This window comes from Gopherus evgoodei, chromosome 5 (genome assembly GCF_007399415.2).
Source record: "Gopherus evgoodei ecotype Sinaloan lineage chromosome 5, rGopEvg1_v1.p, whole genome shotgun sequence".
Lineage (NCBI taxonomy): Eukaryota > Metazoa > Chordata > Testudines > Testudinidae > Gopherus > Gopherus evgoodei.
In genome coordinates, this window is record NC_044326.1 from 57,753,931 (window position 1) to 57,775,782 (window position 21,852).

A 21,852-nucleotide genomic window follows, 5' to 3' on the forward strand; every position below is an offset into this window, starting at 1 on the left:
TGCCGGTGTGTGTACTGAGACTGACAACAATGGTTCATTTTAGTACCACTTGTAATAGTTGTTCTTATGAGGCACATACCTGTCAGAACTGACCTTAGATTACCAACTAATTTCACATAGTAGTTGGCGATAGAATACCCACAAGATGATCAACAACTTTTGATCACTACCAGCCTAAAATGGATTGATTTGAAGGCAGCTCTATTGCCAATCCCCGATCTAAACTGCTTAAATGTTCCATTATAAGTTGTCTTTTCCTGTAAAAGTTATTGCAACAAATGTCATTAAATTGCTAAGTGTGCCTTTGTTTCTAAAATATTATTGGGGTTTTATGCTTTCTCTTCCAGTTCAAGGTAAAGCTGCTGATGAAAGGAAGATACATTCTTCCAAAAATCAGCCCCCATCAGCCAGCTGTTCCTGTCTGCTCCTGTGTGGATATGCTCAGAAGAAATTGACAGCTGATTAGCTGTTGCCATGTCCATTGCTTGAAACATAAGACATACTGATATTTTTTAACTATATTAAGAATGTTTCAACGTACACAAATTACTGATAAAATGCTAAAGGACGTTTCTGAGTATTATGAGAGGAGAAAGGGAGAATCCTTTCATTAGGATTAGCGGGACAAAATTTACTATTGTGAACATTCTAGGGCTAGTTTTTACTTTGCTATTCTGATAGCACAAGAAAACGTAAACTCCTTACATATAGCCCATCCATGCTTTTACATGAGTTTTGCATCTTGATATTATTTATGAATTTCAATAGCCGTAAGTAGGTTATTGGGGGAAAAAAATGATACATTTTGTGCTCCTGGCTTTATCCATGGAAAAGCATTATCAGCATTGATTTTTGGTGATTGAGTGGCTTACTGGTTGGTCAGGTACCATATTTTGATTTCAGATTCTGACCGAGTCAGCTAATTTATTATTTAAAATCAACCTAAGTGAAATAGGTTGGATCATCTTAGGCTATTTTGGTAGACTTGATTGCAGATAGTATCTCCCCTTCCCCTATACAGATATGACTGCTGGATTGTAAACACTTGATTGCTGAAATAACCTTTCACTTAACTGAATTGTGTGCTTACAGTTCAGGTTAATCTTCATTCTTAGTAGAGTAGTAAGAAGAGGCCCATATTTGAAATGGACTGTGTGTGTAAATGGAAGTTAGGAAGTTACAGCTGCACAGGATGATTTCTGTGAAATTGGGATTGTTGTGATACAGCTTCTTAGTTTGGGCTAGCACCTCTTTAGAAAAATAAAATGTGTGGACTTCATGTTACTTAGAAACATTTTGACCAAAAATGCTTAATCTAACTTGTGGACTTTGAGAAGTACATGGCCCAAGAACATTAATATACTTCTCATGGCTTGGTAATCATTACAGACTAATTATTGACCATAAGCTCTTTCCTTTCTCTGTGGTATTTAAAATGTTGCAACTTAATGATGTACCTACAGAGAGACTTTCATTGTCATAACAACATGTAGTGTTTGCTCTATTATAGGGACACTGGACATCTGATCACTTGCATCAAAAACCCAGACTTGTTTCCCATAGAAAACCTTTTTACAGTGAAAGTAGGAAGGTGATGTGTACATATTCAGTCAATATTGAATTTCATAGGATCAAAGTTTACCAGCCAGATTTAACAACAACAACAACAAAAAAGTGTATTGCTAGTTTCTGAAACCAAGGAAGTTTCAGTAACACAAATCTTACTCTGTCTTGTGCCTTTATATGCACTACACTTATGGTATTACAGAATGTTTACACAAAATGCAAAGTATGTTAATTGCAAAACCATTTTAAAATTTAACCTTCGTGGGCTAGCTAGAAAAATTAAAATAGAGATCTTTAAAATTGCACTTAAGACTATGGGATCAGGGAACAGTTGAGAAGCACATAGGGAATTCAGCTCTCAAAACTCAGTTGATGATCAGATTAGATCACAGGATCATATAAAACAGAAAGATAAAGTACAGGATATAGAACTGATCTTTATTATTCTTTCTGCATTTGTAATAGCAGGAAAGTAAATCTTTAAGAAACAAGAAATGTTCAGAGCACAGGGAACTGGAGTGAATTACTGTTAATAGAATTTTTTTGTTTCCAGTAAAACATTATTACCACCTCTTTTACAGCCAAGTAATTCTAGATCACTGGTTCAAAATTGTTCTCCTGGGATGGTTTTAACCATTATCACTTTTAGATGAGAATTGTTCATCTAAAATGGACCAATGTCTAAGTGGAAAAGTGTTCAGCAGGTATCATTTTAATTTTTTTTATTATGATTTTTTCCTTAAAATTTCTCATCTGAAGACATCTCTTATAGATTCCGTTACCAGAAGTGCCAGAATATGATCTATAGATATGGAACATTTTTAAACTAGGCTTTGAGGGTAACACTGTTTACATGATACATGTAAACATTTTGCAGCCAGGATTTCCATAGCACACTACTTGTTTCCTCACTGTTACTCTTTCAGGAGTTTACTTTGTATCAGTGTTTATTTGAACATGATCAAAGAGATGGGGTGGAGAGAGAACTAAATACTTTAATTTTTCATGCTTTCATAATCTGTATATTTGTTTGTAAGTAATTATTCAGCTGCAGTGTTGTCTGTCAAAATCACGAGTGTGCATTAAAAATATATACATATGAAGTGACATGTCCAACTTCTTAAAAATTAACTTTAATGTAAGTTTAATGTAATATTCTGTTACTATAGAAGTGTCTTTGCAGTAAAATTCATACCATAAGGGGCTCCCTCTAAATCTATATCTGCTTCCTCCTCTGACCTATAAAAAGAGCTCTCAGTGGGGTTGGGATCTGTGCAGGGGAAGTAAGTAGAATGTGAGCCGCTCTCTTGGGTGGGTTGGGAACAGCTCTTCTCTAGCCTTGCAGAAATAAGGGTTAAAGAGTAATACAGCCTCCGAGTGGTTCCTAGAGCATCTGTGACCAGCTGTAATCTCTGGAGCAGCTCTCACTCTAGGGAGGAAGGGGTAGAGGTGGTAGGCCTCCATGTGCATACATGGGTATTGTGTGTGATCACTAAGGTCTGTTTTATGTGCAGAGGCAAATCCCCACATGCCTGTCACAACAATTTGAGAGGGGAATCGTTGTGGAGTTCTTACCAACACCACCTACAGCAGATTCTATGGTAGGATAAAACTGTCTGGGCCCTCATTAAATTATTATTCCAGACTTGTGTTTGAGCACTCTGCAAGCTTTATACATTAGGGAAAATAGCTTCTTATCAAAGCCCTGTGGTTCAGCTGCTATGTAGTGTTACAATGCAAATGTGAGATTCTTTCGGGGGGGGAAAACAACAACTTAAGAGTGAGACTGTAACACTGGGAATTGTCAGTTACATTGATTCTTTTGATCAGCACAAACTTGCTGGCCACTTGACTGCACTCTAATGTGTGAGACTTGTATTTTTTTTAATGTAAGAACACAATCCTTTATATTTATTGTACCAGCAACTGCTGCTTGTTGCCTAATTCCTGTCAATTATGGCCCCAATCTTGGGATGCACAGACATACCCCTGCACCCAGACAGACACCAACTTCAGTGGGATTCTGGGTGGACCTGAGTGTTCCCCCATTTGGTCTGTAATTAAGTGAGAATGAATTTCCCCATAGGTGTGCAGATAATTTGTATGAATTACAATTACTGGACACTCAAGTCTATTTAACAAAATTTATTCATTAAAAAATAGGCTAAAATAAGTAAACTATATATCTGCTGGTGCATAAGTCTACATAGCTTTTGAACCCAAATTGTGTAACTGAAATATTTTATTGTAATTTAGAAATCTTTCTCCAGAGAGAGATGAAAATTGCAAACTTAAATGTTGAGTTCCACCCATTTACTCATTTTGTAGTTGTAGACCAGGTGCAGCTACTTTGCTGCTAATGCCCATTTAGAATTTTTATTCAGACACGTCTTTATGGACATCGCGCTACAAATGAAGTGGTCTGACACTGTCAATACCAGTGTTAGGGCATCACTTGAATATTAGGTGTTAAACAATGAAAACTAGTCATGTCTCCACTATAAATACAACGGTAAAAATTTTTTCAAGTGTCTTTTTTGAAGTTTGTCTAGACAAAAATCAAATGCTGACAGCTAGGGTGAATGAAGAACATGGGATGTTTCTATCAGGGCTTTTTTTAGAGCATGGCTCTATTTAATGTAGCACACTATTTTGAGTGACTGTCTTTTACTCCATAATGTGTTCAAGACAGCAGTATCATGCTCTCCCTTCCTAATGGTCAGTATAATATGTGTGGGTTAAAAATATTTTTGTAGCTTTTTTTTTTTTTTGTCCATCTCAACCCACAGTTAGGGTATTAAATTAGTCCCACTAGTTTAAGAGGAAGCTTCTGTCGGCCAACTAACCACTTGGGTACAAGCCATCCCATTGCATAAAGTGTAAGTAAGTGGTGTTAGGCTGCAAAATACAGAATTTTGGCAGATATTAGGATTGAAAGCTCCTGCAGCTCCCCTTTGAAAAGTAGTAGCTGAGGCTCTAGGTCACTGTGTATGAAATAAATGATAAACTGCATAACAAGAGAATCAATTGTTGAGAGGAAGAAACAATGGACCCAACTTTGTTCTGTTACATAAAGTTGCCATTGTTTCTATATAGCTAGTAAGTGAGATCAGACTTTGGCCCACTATCTCACTGCTTCAGCTATGAGCCCAATGTGGTGTTTTATATGCAACACACCTAACTAGGTACCAAATGGATTGAGGATGTGACTTGCTGCTTTAGATTATCATCTCTAAGAAGCATTTATAATATACAGGACAATTTCACGGGGGGGGGCAATTCTCACTTTACAGACTGATGCTCTCCCCTTGCTTCTTGCTCTTAGTACAGTCTTGAAGGAAGTTGGAGAACAGAGTGCACATTAGGTATGTCTTTAACTCCCTGTTATGGCATTCCCCCCCTTTACGGTTGGTAACAAAACACCCTACAAGCTGTCCAAGAAAAATCAGTTTCCAAGAGCTCTATTTCAAACCAATTTGGATATTCTGTCTTAGTGACCAGTGTTCCAGAACAACTAAGTATGCATTGCTGAGAAGTATATATAACTAGTGATGTTGCACAAATCCTGGAGGAGCTTGTTGCTTTTGTTTTGTATTCTGTAAACAGTATTATGTATTTTTGTATCCTGTTAACTTGCTGCTGGAAAAAAATTAAACTGATTTGGCTTATGCAAGAGATCAGCCATTTGTTTTTAGAATGTGAAGTATGAAAACATCAGTATTCAAAGTGTTGAACCTGCCTGATCTTATAACAGCAGCTTACACGGTCATGAGGGAAGCTCAGTACAGGATCAGAGGTGAAGAGCGAGCTTGAGCTCATCAACCAGAGAGTGAAGTGCCATTTCATTCATTTCTGTGCTGACACGTATTGTAAGAGAAGGAGGCAGAAAGATAAAGCTGAAGCTGTATGTCAGATTAGTGGCCCAATTAATGTAACTACTCATGTCTCCATAGTCCTCTGCACTAGAGTATGCTGCCTCCTTTAAAGTTTTCAGCATTGCCATTGTAGAAACATGAACTTTCTAGAGCTATAGTTACATCGTTCAGTGATGTAATCCAATTCTATGCCCACACAGTCAAGGGTTACTTCAAACACAATGGAAAACAATGAATATAAAAAGCTCTTCTCTATAGTTTCCTATGAAAGTACACTAGAACTCAATACTTAAACTTGTTGATGTGACAAACTACAAAAATAGGGAACATCTGTATTCTGCTGTCCCCTGAACTATAATTGACAGTATAATAAACTATGAAAGTTGTTTTTAGGGATGTTATCATTGTGTGAATTAAATCTAGAACTTTGAGTTTTCCTTTTAAACTAATGTATAACCCTAAATAGCCAGTAAGTCATCAGTAGCATTTGAACTTAACACCCTCAGATCCCAAACACATACTCTAAGTCTAGTAGGGGTAATCCCCCTCCCCCTGGACCAGTCACTACTGAGGGATTGAACCCATGGCTGAGGGTTGTACAGCTGTTGAATTCTGTAAGATTTTTGGGGTTCTCTGTCTACACCTGGAAGAGGAGTGATGGGTGTCAGGATTCAAAGTTCAAAAAGAGGAACATGATTCAAAATGCTGAATGTACTGCAAAATTCAGGCCACTTACAAGTCTATACCGGTTAGTACAGTAGGCAGTTCTTGTGCTGATAAACCAATAAGCAGACATTTCAAGGGGGAAAGCTTTTTTTTCTACCTGCATAGCACGTAAGCTTTCATACACTATCATTTCTTAACCTAGACTCCCTTTCTGGGATGACAACTCCCCCAACCATGATGGTGCAGGAAGACTGTATAAACTCCATTAATAAAAATAAACATGCTTTTAAGATTATGGAGATAGTCCAAAGGCTTTTCTGGGTCTGAGCATGGTGAAGAGAGCTGACTATTCAGTAAAAGAGAAGTGCTGCCTTCCAACCAAAAAGCAAGCCCAAAGAAGGTCCAACATTCCCTTTTTGACCAGAGGCTGCCTTTCACTTGCATGCTAGGTATTGTACCAGAGCATGCTGTCATTGTAGCTGCCTGGTTTTGTGCCTAAGTGCTTGGTAACAGGTAGCAGACCTTAATCCAGGTTCTCCGTTGATAAGGGCAGCATAGCTAGAGCTCAGTAGCTGCCATTCTACTTAAGTAAAGTGGAATCTGGTTAGCTCATTAGAGTAAATATTTGGCTAGCCAGTACTAATTCAAATGCAGCTCAACTCAGGGGCCCTAGGGATTAATCATCACACACACACTTCCCCCTCTACAAACATGTTGGCTATGTGCATGGTGGATGACTGACAGTATTACAGTGATCATGAATTTGCCGCTGACTCTGAAGGCTGTACTTACCTTCATGTAAGAGAATTTCTTCAGAATAAGGCTGAGAGGTACAAAAGCAAACCTATTGAACAGATCCCACTATCCACCCCACAGAGGCTAGGAAATCTACTGTATCCCTCATGTACAAAGTATGTACAGTAGGTAAAATTGCACATGCATTATGTTAGCCTGCTGCATTACTAAACCCTATTCTCCTAGTCCATGTTTCCTTCCACAAAGCTGACTTAGTGAACCCCTCACGTATTTTACAGCACTGTGCCAGTAACAGGTCCAGTATAGCTAATGCAAGGTTGATGGAATTTCACTGTATCTCCCCCACCAGTAGCACTGTTTTGTGGAGGGATGTTTGGGTCAAATTAGCACTGAGACCACAGGGCACATAATAGGATTTAGCCTAGAGCAACAGGGACAGCATCCATCAGCAACATTGCTCCATAGCATGTTGCAGGTGACTCTAGAGCTGGGAGAGTTCCTGTGCCTAATTGCACACAGCAGCAGTTACATCCCTGACCTTGTCCCCACACAGCGTTGCACTATTAATGTAAGTGTGGCTGAATCTGACCTTTGACAGACAATTGTGCGCAGAACTGAAGATCACGTCTCTTCTCTGCTAACTGTTGTCATCAATGACACTGTAAATGAAACCAAACACACAAAAAGCAGCACACTTTGGTGTGACTGATGCATCTGCTGCTCTGTATTTGATCAGAGGGCATCTGTATTGGCACAATACACTTGCCTACAGCCTCCCTTTGCAACCCTTTATCAGTTCTCTCATTGTCTAGAATTATTTTGTTCATGCTGGAACTGGGAATGAGAAATCTTCCTTCAAATTCACCATTCTCTACAGCCCCCTCCTCTTTGGCTCCAATTCTGAAAGGCCCCCTCCTTTATTCTGTCTAGCTAAGTTCTTACAATCTGGTTACTTGGAATCTGACAAATAAGTCCTAGTATTTTGGGCTGCAATCACCTGCCTTATAGTAGACGGCCAATACTGAAAAAGCTGTGCCTGGTCCCTTAAGGCCTATGTCAGTTTCTTGTGACTATTCACTCTTTTTGCTAAACATTCTTGGCCTAGCAGTAGAATGCCACTAGCCACAGCTCCTGCCCCTCTCCATTTTGTGAAGAATTCTTCTGAAAACAGACTAGTTCTCAATATGCACAGAAGGCCCTCTTTCTGAAAGTAGAACAGGAACAGGAAGCTGTATCAATTTTAAATATAGGAACATACAATCAATTCTCGCTGTTGTTGAAGCAAGCTTAGGCATCAGTCCCCTAAGGACAATAGCTCTGTGATGAAAGATGATAAAGGGACTGCACTATACTTTACCCCGTACAAGAGATGCTTCTATGAAGGAATACAGAGGAACTTGTATTGCTGCTGGCTGTGCTGGACCAGATCTGTAGATAGATAAAGGGCTCTAGCATTATCAGTCTAACACCTTTGACAAGCTCTGACATTCATACACTGTGTGCTTATACAAACTTTATTTTTAGACCAATCTTGCCAGGTAAATATTTTTGTTAAAGTGAGGAACTGCAAACAAAAAAGTGTGCCAACTTTCTTTACTCAGGGACACTGAGAAAAGAGCTAGGGGCCTGACCACTATGACTCAATCAGCCACCTTTGAATGTTGAGCCACAGGGCCTTCACCACTGATTTAGCTTATATTTGGTCTTATTTTTAATAGACGCTCAAGCACCTGCATTACATTGTGCAAAGCCCAGATACCATGGCTCTTAATTCAACAGAGTATTTCCAAAAACTAATCTAAAAGTTGTACTGTTGCAGAAAACAGTTGTACTTCAGCTAATACTATTTTCAGTTGGGATGGTCAAAGACAGCAAAAGGGGCAGGCAGCAACAGAACGGCAATCCTGTGTCATTACACAAAAGGGAAGAAAGAACATAAGTATGTTTGTGTAATGCAGCCAAATCTTTACATTTGATTGCCTCCCCTATCTCAAATCAAGCTAGCAACATAACATTTATGTAGAGCAGAACCTCAGGGTTATAAGTACCAGAGTTTTGAACTGACCAGTCACCCACACACTTCATTTGGAACCAGAAGTATGCAATCAGGCAGCAGCAGAGAGCCAAAATAAGCAGATACTGTGTTAAATGTAAACTGCTAAAAAATAAAGAGAGAGCAGCATTTTCTTCTACGTAGTTGTAAGGCAGCTGCGGCTCTCTCCATCAGTCAGGAAAGGAGACCACGCCCCCTCTCTACAATGCCTCTGGAGCAACTCCCGTTCAGGGGGGAATTAGCCAACAGTTAGTAGGCCCAACCCTGCAGTCCAGGCCAGCAGCAATTGAATCTGTGAGCCCTGGCCTTAAGCCGGGTGGGGCAGCCAACAGTTAATGGCTCTGGCTTGCAGTCAGGCAGAGCAGCACAGCAGTCTAGGGGGATCAGCTCTCTGTCGTGGCAGATAGCAAAACTGTCTGGCATCCAAGCTTGGGTGGATGACACACCAAGGCAGGCCTCTTGGGTCGGGTGACAGGAGTAGGGGAATGCAGGCCCACCTGACTCCACTGCATCTGTGCCAGGGCCCTAACAGTGGCGGAGTGATCTGCCATTGGGTCAGTGTGGAATCGGTTAACACGCTGGCTGGCTTGCCATCAGTAACGCAGCCAAACCCTATTCGGCTTCCCTGGGCTCCTTCCTACAATCCCATTCAGGCGATACCTTGGTTCCAGGGTCTTCATTGTCTTGCAGGGGTGAACCGCTAGTGGCAGCCCCAACAGCTCCGGCAGTCCCTCCGGGTCTCTGGCACTGTAGTGGCCGCCGTCGGGTCTGAGCTCCAGCAGTGGTGGGGAGATGTCCTGCTCCTCCTTCCTAAGCAGTCATTTCCCATTTTCTATGTGTGCAGCTGATTGTTCCTTCCTCAGTGGAGTGCTTTGCATTTGTCCTTATTGAATTTCATCCTATTTACTTCAGACCTTTTCTCCAGTTTGTCCAGATCATTTTGAATTATAATCCTATCCATTTACCAATCTAGGAGGGGTTGCATCATCTGCAAATTTTGTAAGTGTACTCTATGCCATTATCTAAATCATTGATGAAGATACTGAACAGAACCAGACCCAGAACTGATCCCTGTGGGACCTCACTCATTATGCCCTTCCAGCATGACTCTGAACTGTGGATCTCTAAAGAGGAGTTAAGAATACTTTGCATGCCAAGATAAGTCGGAGCTCTAGAATGTTTACGTGGAGGCAAGCTTAATGAGGGAACCACAGGCCCTGAATGTAAGGTACCCCCATCCCTGAGAGGAGGCTGTGTCATCAGAAATTTGGCAAACAAAGCTGTTCAGAAGGGTACTTCATTGCATGCCTGAAGAGGATCTTTCCACAAGTTTAATGAGGAGATCCCTTCTTATGGGACTGTGACCATCATGTTCATGTGGTGAATGCTCGATAGATACACAGATTTCAGCTATCCTTTCATGCAGCATAGGTGAAGTCTGGCATATTGTGTGACATAAATGCATGAGGCTGTGTCCTAGAAGTCTAAAGTATGTTTTCGTTGGTATCTTTGGATGAGCTTTTAGTTGATTGATAGGACTTGGTTAGTTTGGAATCTCTCATGGAAAGTGAGTTCTCACTGACCTTCAGTCTAACAGTGCTCCTATGAACTCTACACTCGGAGTTGGAATCAATATGGATTTCTGGCTGTTGGTTTTGAGACCTAGTAAAGCAGAGATCTTTAGAATTAATTGACTAGAGTTGATCACCTGTTGCAGTCATCTTCCACAAGTCAGTCAGTTACTGAGGTAAGGACAGACCTGGATTCTCTAGATGAGCTGCCACTATTGCTCCATTCTTGAATACCCTTGATGCTGTAGAAGAACCAAAGGGGAGGACTCTGTATTGGTAGGAAGATGTTCCTACAGCAGGGCGCTGTTGGCAGGACAGTTGTTGGCATGACTGTTTTTTCCTGAAGGTTGGGACAGAGGCCCAAAGAGCCCAGTTGCCTGCGATTTCTTTGAGGAGTGGAAGACCTAATTTGTTCCATTGTTGAACACTTTGTTACCCTCAAATGGGAGGTCCTCAATGTTATCTATACCTCCCTGGAAATGGCCACGGATTGAAGCTATGATAACCCCTCATGGCTATTGCAATGGTCATTGCATGTGCCATGGTGTCAAACATCTAGCACAGCCTGTAATGATCCAGGGGCAGTCAGTTGTCCCTCCACCACGATAGGTTTCATGTGATCCTGGTATTCCTTACAGAGATTTTAAAATTAAGACAAGCTGTTTCATTTTATAGACAGTTATATTTTGAGTGAAGGGCCACATTGTTAACCTCATCTGAAGACTAGCTGACAAATACACCTGGTGACTGAACAGGGACAATTTGTTTGGGTTCTCTTCTCTAAGTATGGACTTATGAGGACTCTGCTGTTTTGATTTCTCCTGAACTGTTGCCACTATGAGAGAACTGGGGTTGGATGTGAATAGAAATACTCAGAACTTTTAGCAGGGCCCCGATACAGCCTGTCAGCAACTTTGATTTGGCTGGAATGGATACAGGTGTATGTCAGAAGTTCTTGCAGGCTCCAGCAGACCTTTATGACCCCGACTAGATTTGTTTCCCTATTGTAAAAGAATCTTAAATGCTCAATACCAGCACAAGCTCTTTGACTACTTCCAGGGGTATTATCCAAAGTTTCTGCCATGCACTTCATCAGGTCCTGGAATTAACATAAGAATGGCCATAATGGGTCAGGACCAAGGGTCCATCCAGCCCAGTATCCTGTCTGCCGACAGTAGCCAATGCCAGGTGCCCCAGAGGGAGTGAACCTAACAGGCAATGATCAAGTGATCTCTCTCCTGCCATCCATCTCCATCCTCTGACTAACAGAGGCTAGGGACACCATTCCTTATCCATCCTGGCTAATAGCCATTAATGGACTTAACCTCCATGAATTCATTGGCCTCAGCTGAGTTTAATGTAGGTGGACACTATCTCATCCGAGGAGGAGGAGATTACAGCAGAGCTCAGCTGCACTTCCTCTGGTAGCTGCTTATGTTCTTCAACTCTCCTCCTGCCTTAAGTAACTGGCTTGATTTGTCTTTTTTGGGAAGGTCAATTCTGCCCTACAGCGAAGAGGAAGAAGCAGGCTTCCTGCAGTACGGCTGCATACCAGTAAAACCAAACTAGTACAGATAGGAATGTTGAGGTGGAAGAAATTGAGGACAGTAGGGATATGATGATCCCTGTGAAGCCTAGACTTCTATTACCTCTCACAGACAGATTTCTACAATCCCTTCCTGACTCCGAGCTGGCTATCCAGAGAGGGAATGGTGGACAAGTGGGAGATGATTCTCTGCTATGCCCAGCAGAGGAGGAGGAGGAGGAGGAGGAAAAGGACTGTACCTCCATTAAGGGAGAGGCAGTTCTGTCAGGTGAACTCTGTCTCCACAGGTTGGTACTGGGAATATTTCTCTAGCCTAGCATACCAGTGACTCCAGGGCTGGGGGTTAGCTATCACCCTCCCTTAATTTTCTGGAGGAGATAACTCTGGCACTGTGCCCACAGCTAAAATCACTGGGCACTGTGTATGGTTTAGGTGCAGACAATAGTTGGTGCCAAGGTAGTGTGTACCAATGTGTATGTTACTAGGACTACTATCACAGAGGCACTTGGTTCTGAGGCTTGAGTACTAAGGCACTCAGTGCTGGGGTAAATGCTGAAGGGCTGCTACAGAGAGCAGCTCTGTCCACTGGGAGTCTGTACCAGGGAAATGGACTGGACCTTCTCAGGGTCCTTGGATGAATGAACCCAGGATGAGTCATGGCCCTGTTGACCCTTGTGTCTCAGTCTGCCAGGTGCCAGGGATGGCAACCTATGTCTGGGCTTATCTTTGGAACGGTGCTCCTTTCTGCCTATTGCACATCAATGCCAACGTAGTGGCAGATGAGTGGGGCCTCTGCGTAGATGTGGCCCAGGAGCTCAGGGTGGAATCACTGCTCACCAACACACTTACAGAGAGTCTAACTGGACAGTAGAGGCCTGGCTGCAGCTCTCCTCTCAGCATCTGAGATGGCTTGCATCAATTTGGTCTTGTAGAAACAGCTTGAAAGGGGCTTCCCTCACTCCGAATTCACTTGGAGAAAGAGCAAGCAGATGGAACATCACTCTGGGACATGTCCTTCTCCAAGACAAAGCAGGGGGCAGGAGCGCCCATCATCAATAAGCATTGCAGCGTCACATAAGGGACAGGCCTTAAATCCCAGTTAATTTGGCTTCTGCGATAATGCTAGTACTCCTCTATGGGGAGCCATTTAGGCTAACTGAATTATTGTTTTGACAACAGTAGTAAAAAAAAACAACTAAAACAATCACAATGTGCAAAGAAAGTGAACAACTGCAGGGCTTCCATCTTGCTGCCACAGAGAGAAACAGAGAGAGAAACTGTTGAGCCTGCTCTGCCACTGATAGGAGGTGTGCACAAACACCTAGGGCACAGGCTTGGCCCCAACAGAACCTGCTGCTAAAAGAATCCTCTCACTCACATGTGGTGCATGTGAAATAAGAGTGGAATCTGTGTGGACAATCACTCAAAGAACACCACTAAGTCTCAATCATTTGCTAAATTTCTTGAATATCCGATGGATCTTATCTCTTTAGCCATCATGCCACCCAGCACCTACTTAGCTATAACACATAACCAGTGCCAGAGAGTTGGACACAGCTGACCAGAGAAGCCAAATGCAAGTGACAAGAAAAGGAACATTAGGCATAAGAAATAAACAGTCTTGTTATTCACATTTCCTTTAACATAAGCCTATCTAGTGGCAGATTTAGAGGAGGCTGGGAGGTAAGCAGGAGCCTGAGATGAAAAATTCTTGGACTTAGAATAAAGAGGCATGTCTCTAAATTTCTGGAACAGTTCAATTTAAAATATGTACATAGATTTCTCTCCATAAAGACATTGCCATGTACACCTTTGAAACAAGTTATTCCGATTTTAAATGGATAGGAGTAATTTGCTTCTTCCTATTTTTTAAGAAAATCTGCAAATTTACAACATGCTAGCTCACAAAATGAGAGGTGTCCATTTTCAAAAAACTGACATTCCTCCCCAGGTTTAATAGCTCCTTGTTAGAAACAATCTCCTTTGTGTTAACGTTGCAAAAGGAACCTGAATACATGCTCTATAGCTGTGACTTTGTGCGATGACAGCTCTTAAGTATGTGGGCAGATCAAAGCCCTTTAAGAGTTTTCTCTCAGTGATAAAACTGAATCCTGGTTTCACACTGATTGATTGGTTTGGAGCAAGACATTCATAAGACATTCCCACTGTGAAGGAGAGGGAGAGAGCAGAAATGTCTATCACTGCAAACAAACAAGGAATATTTCAAAAACTTTTAGAAAAGTCCCTTTTATCCACAGCTGAGAAGATTCTTCAAAACAACAATTAACCAAATACAAAAAAATTCACATAAAAAACAGTTTTCCTCAAAGCATAACCACATATAATCCTATCATAGTGTTTTAAATCTTAACAGCTTCTGTCTGACACAAGTACATCAGACGTTCAAAGGGCCCAATCCTGCATTCCTAGTATACTCTCAACTCCCACTGAAGTCATCACGTGATTTGGATATTCAAATGAAAGCAGGATTGGGCCTAAAGATATGCACCTGTGTTTATTTATTAAATGCTAAGTGTCCTTATTGATGCCCATCTGACCCAGAGGTTAAAATAAAGAGAGTGATCCAGCACAAGTCTTAGAGTGACAGTCTCTAGACACCTGAAGAGAGAAACTATTAATTGCGTAGCTGTACCCACACACTCATAAATTAGGCTAATAGTAGTGAAATAATTTGGACACAGAAACAGATTCCTGCTCTCAGTTGGCAGAAATAAGTTGGTGCTGGCACCACTTGGGGAGCTGCTAATAGCTGTTTCAGACACCAGAAAGATGAACTGGTATGCAGAGTGGAATAGGAAGTCTACAGGGACTGAATGGGATACAATATACATTCCAGTAAAGGTTTCAGAACAAAACTACCAGTCTGCAGATATGTAAGAAAACATTTCTGAAGCCTTTATTTACAAAAGCTTTAAAAACAAATAATACCCTCTGTTATGCAAATCATTTGTTCTGTTTTAAAAAGGACCACCCAGTTATATTATTGTAACTTAATGAAAAAAGAATATGTTAAAGTACAAGGTAAACAGATCAATTTGGCAAACATTTGGAAATTTGCTAATATTGATTTCAGTGTAGATACACACTCACACTGAGGCGTGCATTCCATCATTTCAGGCTAGTATTTAGCTATTCAATCCCAAAAAGTCTTCCTGCACAATTGCTCTGCTATTCATGGTTAAAGTACAGTACAGTCCTTTAAAACAATATATATATATAATATATTGCTAAGATACACTCAAAAAATAAAACTAGCATTACACTCCTCAGGTAACTTTATTAGCTATAAGTAATTTATATTTTGTTGTTTTACAACAAATATATCTGTACCATCTGTCTTTGTAGCAACTACAAAAGCACAATTTACCTTCCTTCTAATTTAATCATTCAATTCAATATAAGTTTACTTCAGGTCTTTGGGTTTTATCCTAACTAAACTCACTTGCAAAAATCATCAAATCAAGTACATAATAAATATGACTTTAAAAAATAAAAATATTTAGGTAATACATTACTGGAATAAAAGCTAGGAACTGAATCCAGGGAAGTGTGCCATAATAGAACCACTGCAGTTCCAATATCCTCAGATTTTCAGCTCAATGGCAAAATACAAAAGTAAGTCTCTCACAATTTTTCCTGAAGGGTGTAAAGCTGGTTTTCAAACATTTTCTTCCATCACAGAGTGGCTTTTAAAGCAGCAGGCAATTAGAAGCTGATGTGCACAGGATATGCTGGAAGACTGAACACTAGTAAGATAATAGCAGCTACTAAGATTTCAGTTGTTTGTTTTGCTTGAACAAACCAACCTTGTTATGCAGTGAATGTGTTATATTCTGCAGCCTCAAAAACCAAGGAATACAGTGTGAAGTTGCTAAAGTTGGCAGACTATTTTTCTAGCTCAGGGCAAAACCCTCCAAAACTTCAGATAAAACAGAGGATCTGAGACAGAGTCACTCTCTAAAGTGCAAATTTGATGGTCCGCAATCTTGAATAGCTAAAACACCTGCATACTGGAAGGGACAGACATGAAACAAGGAAGTTAGTTACAAATCAGTGCTAGTTAATTTGGGGGAAGGGGGAAAAAAACAAAACTAAGACCAACTAGGTAAGTTTACCAGAATATTCATTATGATTTAGCTTTCCCCTTCTCTCTGCCACACTGATCCTACACATGCTTCTTTACAGATGGGGTAGGTATAAAGGCCAAATTTAACTCAGAAAATTCAACATATCAAGATCAGATCTGTGATGGGAACAGTCAGATTTAGTACATAGAAAGGCAGAAAATAAAGTATTCTGAGAAGTGGGGTGGGGAGGGGGAAGAGCCTAATTGTCAAGGGATTCAACCAGAGATAAAACCTATATACAAGCATACAGAGCTCAGAAAAGATGACCTCCCATTTCATGTCATGACTGTTTGTGGCTTCTTCTTCATATGCATTTCCTGTGCCATTTTGTACATAGGAAGAACCAGAACCAAGGCCATACAAGTGACCACAATATTTGGCATCATCAATGTGATCTTCAAAGAACATCTAAAAGAAGTTAAAAAAGACAAATCAATACTGAAGAATAAGAGTCTATTGAGGTCAAATACTGTCAGGCTTTTACAAAACTCTGAATTTCCATACTCCACATGCAAGTAAAACTAAATCAAAATAACGAAGTGACTCTTGGCACTGAAGTGTTCTTGGCCATGAGAGAAAGAATATTAGCCCTTCAATCATCTTCCCTTATTTGATTAGTAGTAAATGGTGACAACTCCAGAAGTCTCAGGAGTCTATTTTAACTCAAGAATTAGAGCCTTGTGTCTTACAAAGAGATATGTTCTGTTGCATTTGTAAGTGAATTCTATGGGCCTTCTCCTTCACCCTTCCTAATTAAGCACTACACACTACTTTGGTTTTCAAAATATACTGACTGTTTAAACAGGGTGCAAATCTAACTTAAACAGTTTTTCCTAAAGATTTATCCACCATTATCTACTTTAAAGCCCCGTCTACATTCAGGGCCATTGATTTTCTATTGCTTGAACTAGAGTTTGGCTGCAGAATCCATGATGAAGTTTGGGAATGCAGGAAGATGCAAATACATGTATTTCACCTTTAAACAACCCTCTCCCTGTAATGAGAAACTGGCAACGCTAAATGAAAACTGACTAAATAATGCATGGATGCAGCACTTTACAAAATTATAGGAGAGCCAAAAGAGAAGTAGAAAAGAAAGGGCATAGAGTAAATATGACGAGAGCACACACGCAACAATTTAAGGGAGACAGGATGAGTGCAGGCAGGAGAGTCAAGACATTTATTTAAAAGCCATCCACTCTCTCTTCCCCCCAAAAACTTGGATTTGCCTAGAACAGCATTTCCTGCATGCAGGATAGTGAATTCAGGAATTGCCTAAGGGCACTTTTACTTTTTTGGGTTTGTTTTTTTATTTAAAGTCTTAATAGCCCACCACTAGCTTTTCTTTAAAAAAGCATCAAGAAGCTAAGCATCTTTTAGAGTAGGGGAGAAAAGGAGATCAATGACCTCTTTTGTGGTATTTAAAAGCCAGACCAGAAAGTTGTGCTCCCCCTACTGGTTCTACATCAACCATCAATATACAACCCTTTCCAGAGCTACAATAATACTGGTGAAAGATTACATGTGTTTTAGGACAAAAATATAAGTTAGTAAAGAAAAAAGCCTTGTTGATAGGATTCATTCAAAATACAAACAACTCACCATTTCCTAAATAAATAGTGCAAGAGTTAATAGAGGAGAAACATTTTCAAAGCTTCTATGAAGGGCTGAACAATACAATTAAAAATCTTTGCTTGTTTTATAAAACAGTGAGATCACGCCTCATGTTAATTAGAAAACTACTTTTTGCATATTAAAGGAGAACCACAAATTCGTAGCATGAGGCCAGGATACACTGGTAAAAAAGAATTTTCTTGTGCCAATATTTTAACACATGCCTCATGTGAAAAATAAATGCATTATATTAGCAGCAACCAATTTCTCCCCCACCCCCAGTCACAGAGCAGTCGTAGATATGTGCAAGAGATTTACAGGGTTCATCTTCAGTAAACTGGTACATGGAGTTAATGGATTGCCAGTAACTCGAGGTATGCCACTCATTAGTAAAAGCTAATGTGAACCACTCCTCACATCTTAACACGGCTAGAAATATTTGTGCCTTTACCCTAAGTTGATCACTAGCTGCCACATGAAGGAACGCAGCCAAGAAGCTTGGCACGTGACTACTGCTGGAGCCATCGAACATGCAGCTGTATTGGTGACATCGAGAGACGCCTGGAGAGACAGCCTGGCAATTGTCTGGCCTTTTCTTATGAAGACTTAAAGTTGTTCCCTCTAATCCTATAGCAGGTGTTCAATAAAAGATAAAGCTTTGAATAGTTTGTAATCATATATTTTGCCATCAGGGCTTGGTAATTGGCTACTCTGAACTGCAAAGAGGCCAAGGAGTAGCTCTTGCAGCCCAGAAGGTCCAGTCAGTTCAGCTCATTGTCAGATGGCATTAAGAGGGACTGATTTTGATTCATTAACGGCCTTGATAAGCAGACAGTCAGGTGTAGGGTGGGAGAAAAAAAAATATACTTCAAGTCTGTGGGTGGGATATAGTATTTTTTTGTCAGCCAGTTTACACACAGGCAGTGTAGTAGCTGGAGTTTGCCGCAACATACGGGCAGAGCATCACTGAAGGGCAAGGCAATTTTTCCTGAGGAGATGTATAAAGGATGCCCAACAGAGAGCATTAGGGTTCCTGTGTCTTCTCCAATTTATAAGGTCTCTGCTATTTGTTTCCCAAGATCTTGAAAGCCCTTGAATTCATCAGCGTGGGAGGTATGACCACCCCATCTAGTGAGGAGGAGGATTTGTGGAAAGGTGGCATTTCTTCTTCCTCAGCTGGCTCTTGCTCCTTTGTAACATCCTCTATGGAGCAGGAGCCAAGGGAAGAGGCTGTTGTTCCTGGCATGCCCTTTTACAAGATGGGACCCTGAAGAACTGTTCACCATAAGGGGCCCATAGGTTCCAGTAAGCCACTGTGGTGGGGCATGCAGGAAGGGAGCAGAGCCCCAACATTATCCTTGCCAGATGCATCAACTGCTAGGAATTTCCTCCTCAGGGTGTACCTCAAAGGACGAAGCTGGAACGGGAAGGCGGAGGAAAAATGTATAGACACCTCAGAATCCAATAAGGTGTCATCCCTCAGAGAAGCAAGTGGTGCCGATACCGGTGGTTGAGTCAGTACTGGGGCCAGAGAGGGTCCTGTAACCACATTGGTACCAGAGGCTGATACTTGCTTGGCTGTCGAGATGTACTGAAGGATGTATCTGTACTGGCTTTGTATCCTCAATGAGTTTGTGTGGGGCTGGTGACCATGTCAGTACTGAAGAACGAGTCACTGTTGAAGATGATATGGGTAAGTAGGCTCCGGAGGTGAGTTGGTACCAGATGAGAGCCTGTCTTTGTATCTCACAGCAATGGTTATTCAGGCTCTTCCAGGAGCTGAAGCTCCTCATGGAACAGGAGCCTGGATAGTACCAAGCGTTCTGGATAGGAGTCAGTATGTCTGGAAGTACTGGAGACATTATGGAAGTGTGATAATGAACCCTTATCTACTGGCTACAGAAGATGACACCAATGATGATTTCAGTTTGGCTCTGGAGTCCTTGTGTTCCAAAAAGACTCTGTGCCCAGTGCCAATGCCAGTGTTGCTCTAGGTTGTTTACCTGACAGCTTCTCAGTACATGGCATGGTCTTCTTAATCAGACCTGTGGTCTCAGTACCAGAGAGGATAGGCACCTCAGCAGTACCCAAATAGGGGCACAAGGTCTCCTAAGACTGAGGGAGTGACTCTCCGCTTATCTTATCCCATTCTGGAGAATGGGATATTTTCTTCTTTGAGTGTCTAGATAGTTCTCTAAGGCCCCAGGATTTTTGCTTATTACTGCAGCACAGATGGTCCCTTGGGCTCTCTGAGCAACCAGATCCAAGAAGAGTGGTGCGACTTGGATCCTGTGGGTCTCAGTGAGCTCTCCATCAACAGGAGTTTTAGGCTCAATTTCTTAGATCTGCTTTTAAATCCAGAGCAGCTCTTTCATTTGGCAGGGACATAAATCTCTCCCAGGCAGTGGAGGCAGCCTGAATGTCTGTCGTTGAGGGGGAAAATAGCTACACTAGGGCCACGTCCAGACTAGGGTATTAAAATCGATTTTAGATACGCAACTTCAGCTACGTGAATAACGTAGCTGAAGTTGAATTTCTAAAATCGAGGTACTCACCCGTCCAGACGGCGCGGCATCGATGTCCGCGGCTCTCCATGTCGATTCCGGAACTCCGCTCGGGTTGATGGAGTTCCGGAATCGATGTAAGCGCGCTCGGGGATCGATACATCGCATCCAGACTAGACGTGATATATCGATCCCCGAGCAATCGATTTTAACCCGCCGATGCCGCGGGTTAGTCTGGACATGGTGTAAGTCTGGCAGGGTTTGAAGCCTAGAGTCTCAGGCATAACCCCATACTCAAGACTATGGGTTAAGGTCATGGAAAAACAACGGCCAGATTGGGCAAACAAAAAAAGTGGGGGAGAGGAAGAGCAAAAACTTCTAAATAAAAGACAATACCAAAAAAGAGCGAGAAAGATTAAGTGAGAGAGTTAGTAAGCTGTATGGCTATCTAACAGACATGACGCTCTGTCTCAAGGCAAAGGCAGTTGAGAAGGACCTGGAGGGTGACAGGTCTGGTCCTCCCATATACCCTCATACCAGACACAAGGATATCTAGGATGCAGGCATGGATGTGCAGAAAATGCTGATGAAAATCTCTGATCAGGAGTGCATAGGTGACTGTACATCCTGACGTGAAGCACCCATAGGGACACTATGCAAAGAAGAATGTATGAAGTTGTGACAGATGGAGGAAGTAGCGGTGAACTGAAGTGCCAGCAGAGTGGCCTGAGCCATGTACTTCAATCACTCAGAAGACCCAGGGAGTGGACAATAGGTTCAGGTAGCTGGGGCTCCCTGCCGTGGAAGATGAAGGCCCACAGACCACAGGAAGGAACAGCACCAGCAAGGAGAGGAAAGGGGGGAGAGAGAGAGAGAGAGAAAAAAAAAAGAAATAAAAACCACACGGTGTAGAGACATCCTCTCACTAAGCTCACACACAAACCAAAACAAGGAAAGGAAAGGATTTGTTGGTTTGTAGACTGTACTTTGCATGGGAATGCCTGTCTTAGATTCTGCCCTTTGTCACAGAAGTGATGCCCTCTCATGCATTTCTCTTACTTCTGAAAATCTCTTGTACTGCCGCAGGTTTAGGTGGGTCAATGGTTCTAGAACATCTCAAAAATGTAAATAGCACAATATTGACTACTAAGGCAGATTACTTTCATCCATAAACTACAAAAGAAAGCAATATGGACACATACTTCTCTCATTTTGAAAAAGGCCATTCCCGTGAGTAAAGAATCAGATCCTGCTTGATGTTGTGGTCCTATCCTTTCCAGCTCCAACTGCTCTGCGACTTCTTGCAATCCACCCTGAAAAAGGAAGGAGCATTACACAGTCAAAGCAGAATTAATAATTACAAAGTCAGATCATTCAACAGTAGCACTAGAATTCTGCATAACAAAGTCTATTCAACCACCATTCGTATATATTTAGCTTAGCACTATAGCGGTCACAATAGAAATATGCAACCAGCACACACTTGGAAAAGCCAAGCTTTTCATTCAGGCTTTAAGTATTATTTAAGCAATTAAGCACTTTCAAGTATTAAT

At 41.4% G+C, this 21,852-nt stretch overlaps 2 protein-coding genes across 3 annotated transcripts in view; one reads left to right on the forward strand and one right to left on the reverse strand.

Annotated features, from left to right (window-relative positions):
- Positions 1 to 5,234, forward strand: part of ZDHHC2 (zinc finger DHHC-type containing 2) — a 59,739-nt gene extending 54,505 nt beyond the window's left edge. For both annotated transcript variants that reach the window (XM_030565639.1, XM_030565638.1), the window contains one exon: positions 348 to 5,234. The gene's annotated coding sequence lies outside the window, so the exon portion shown is untranslated. The remainder of the gene's footprint in view (positions 1 to 347) is intronic.
- Positions 5,235 to 14,926: 9,692 nt separating this feature from the next.
- The window catches only part of CNOT7 (CCR4-NOT transcription complex subunit 7), a 30,903-nt gene continuing 23,977 nt past the window's right edge, over positions 14,927 to 21,852 (reverse strand). The window contains exons 4-5 of the mRNA XM_030565490.1: positions 21,502 to 21,612; positions 14,927 to 16,589 (exon numbers count right to left, since the gene is read on the reverse strand). Of these exons, the coding sequence (XP_030421350.1) occupies positions 16,278 to 16,589; positions 21,502 to 21,612 (423 nt within the window). The 3' untranslated portion in view covers positions 14,927 to 16,277. The remainder of the gene's footprint in view (positions 16,590 to 21,501; positions 21,613 to 21,852) is intronic.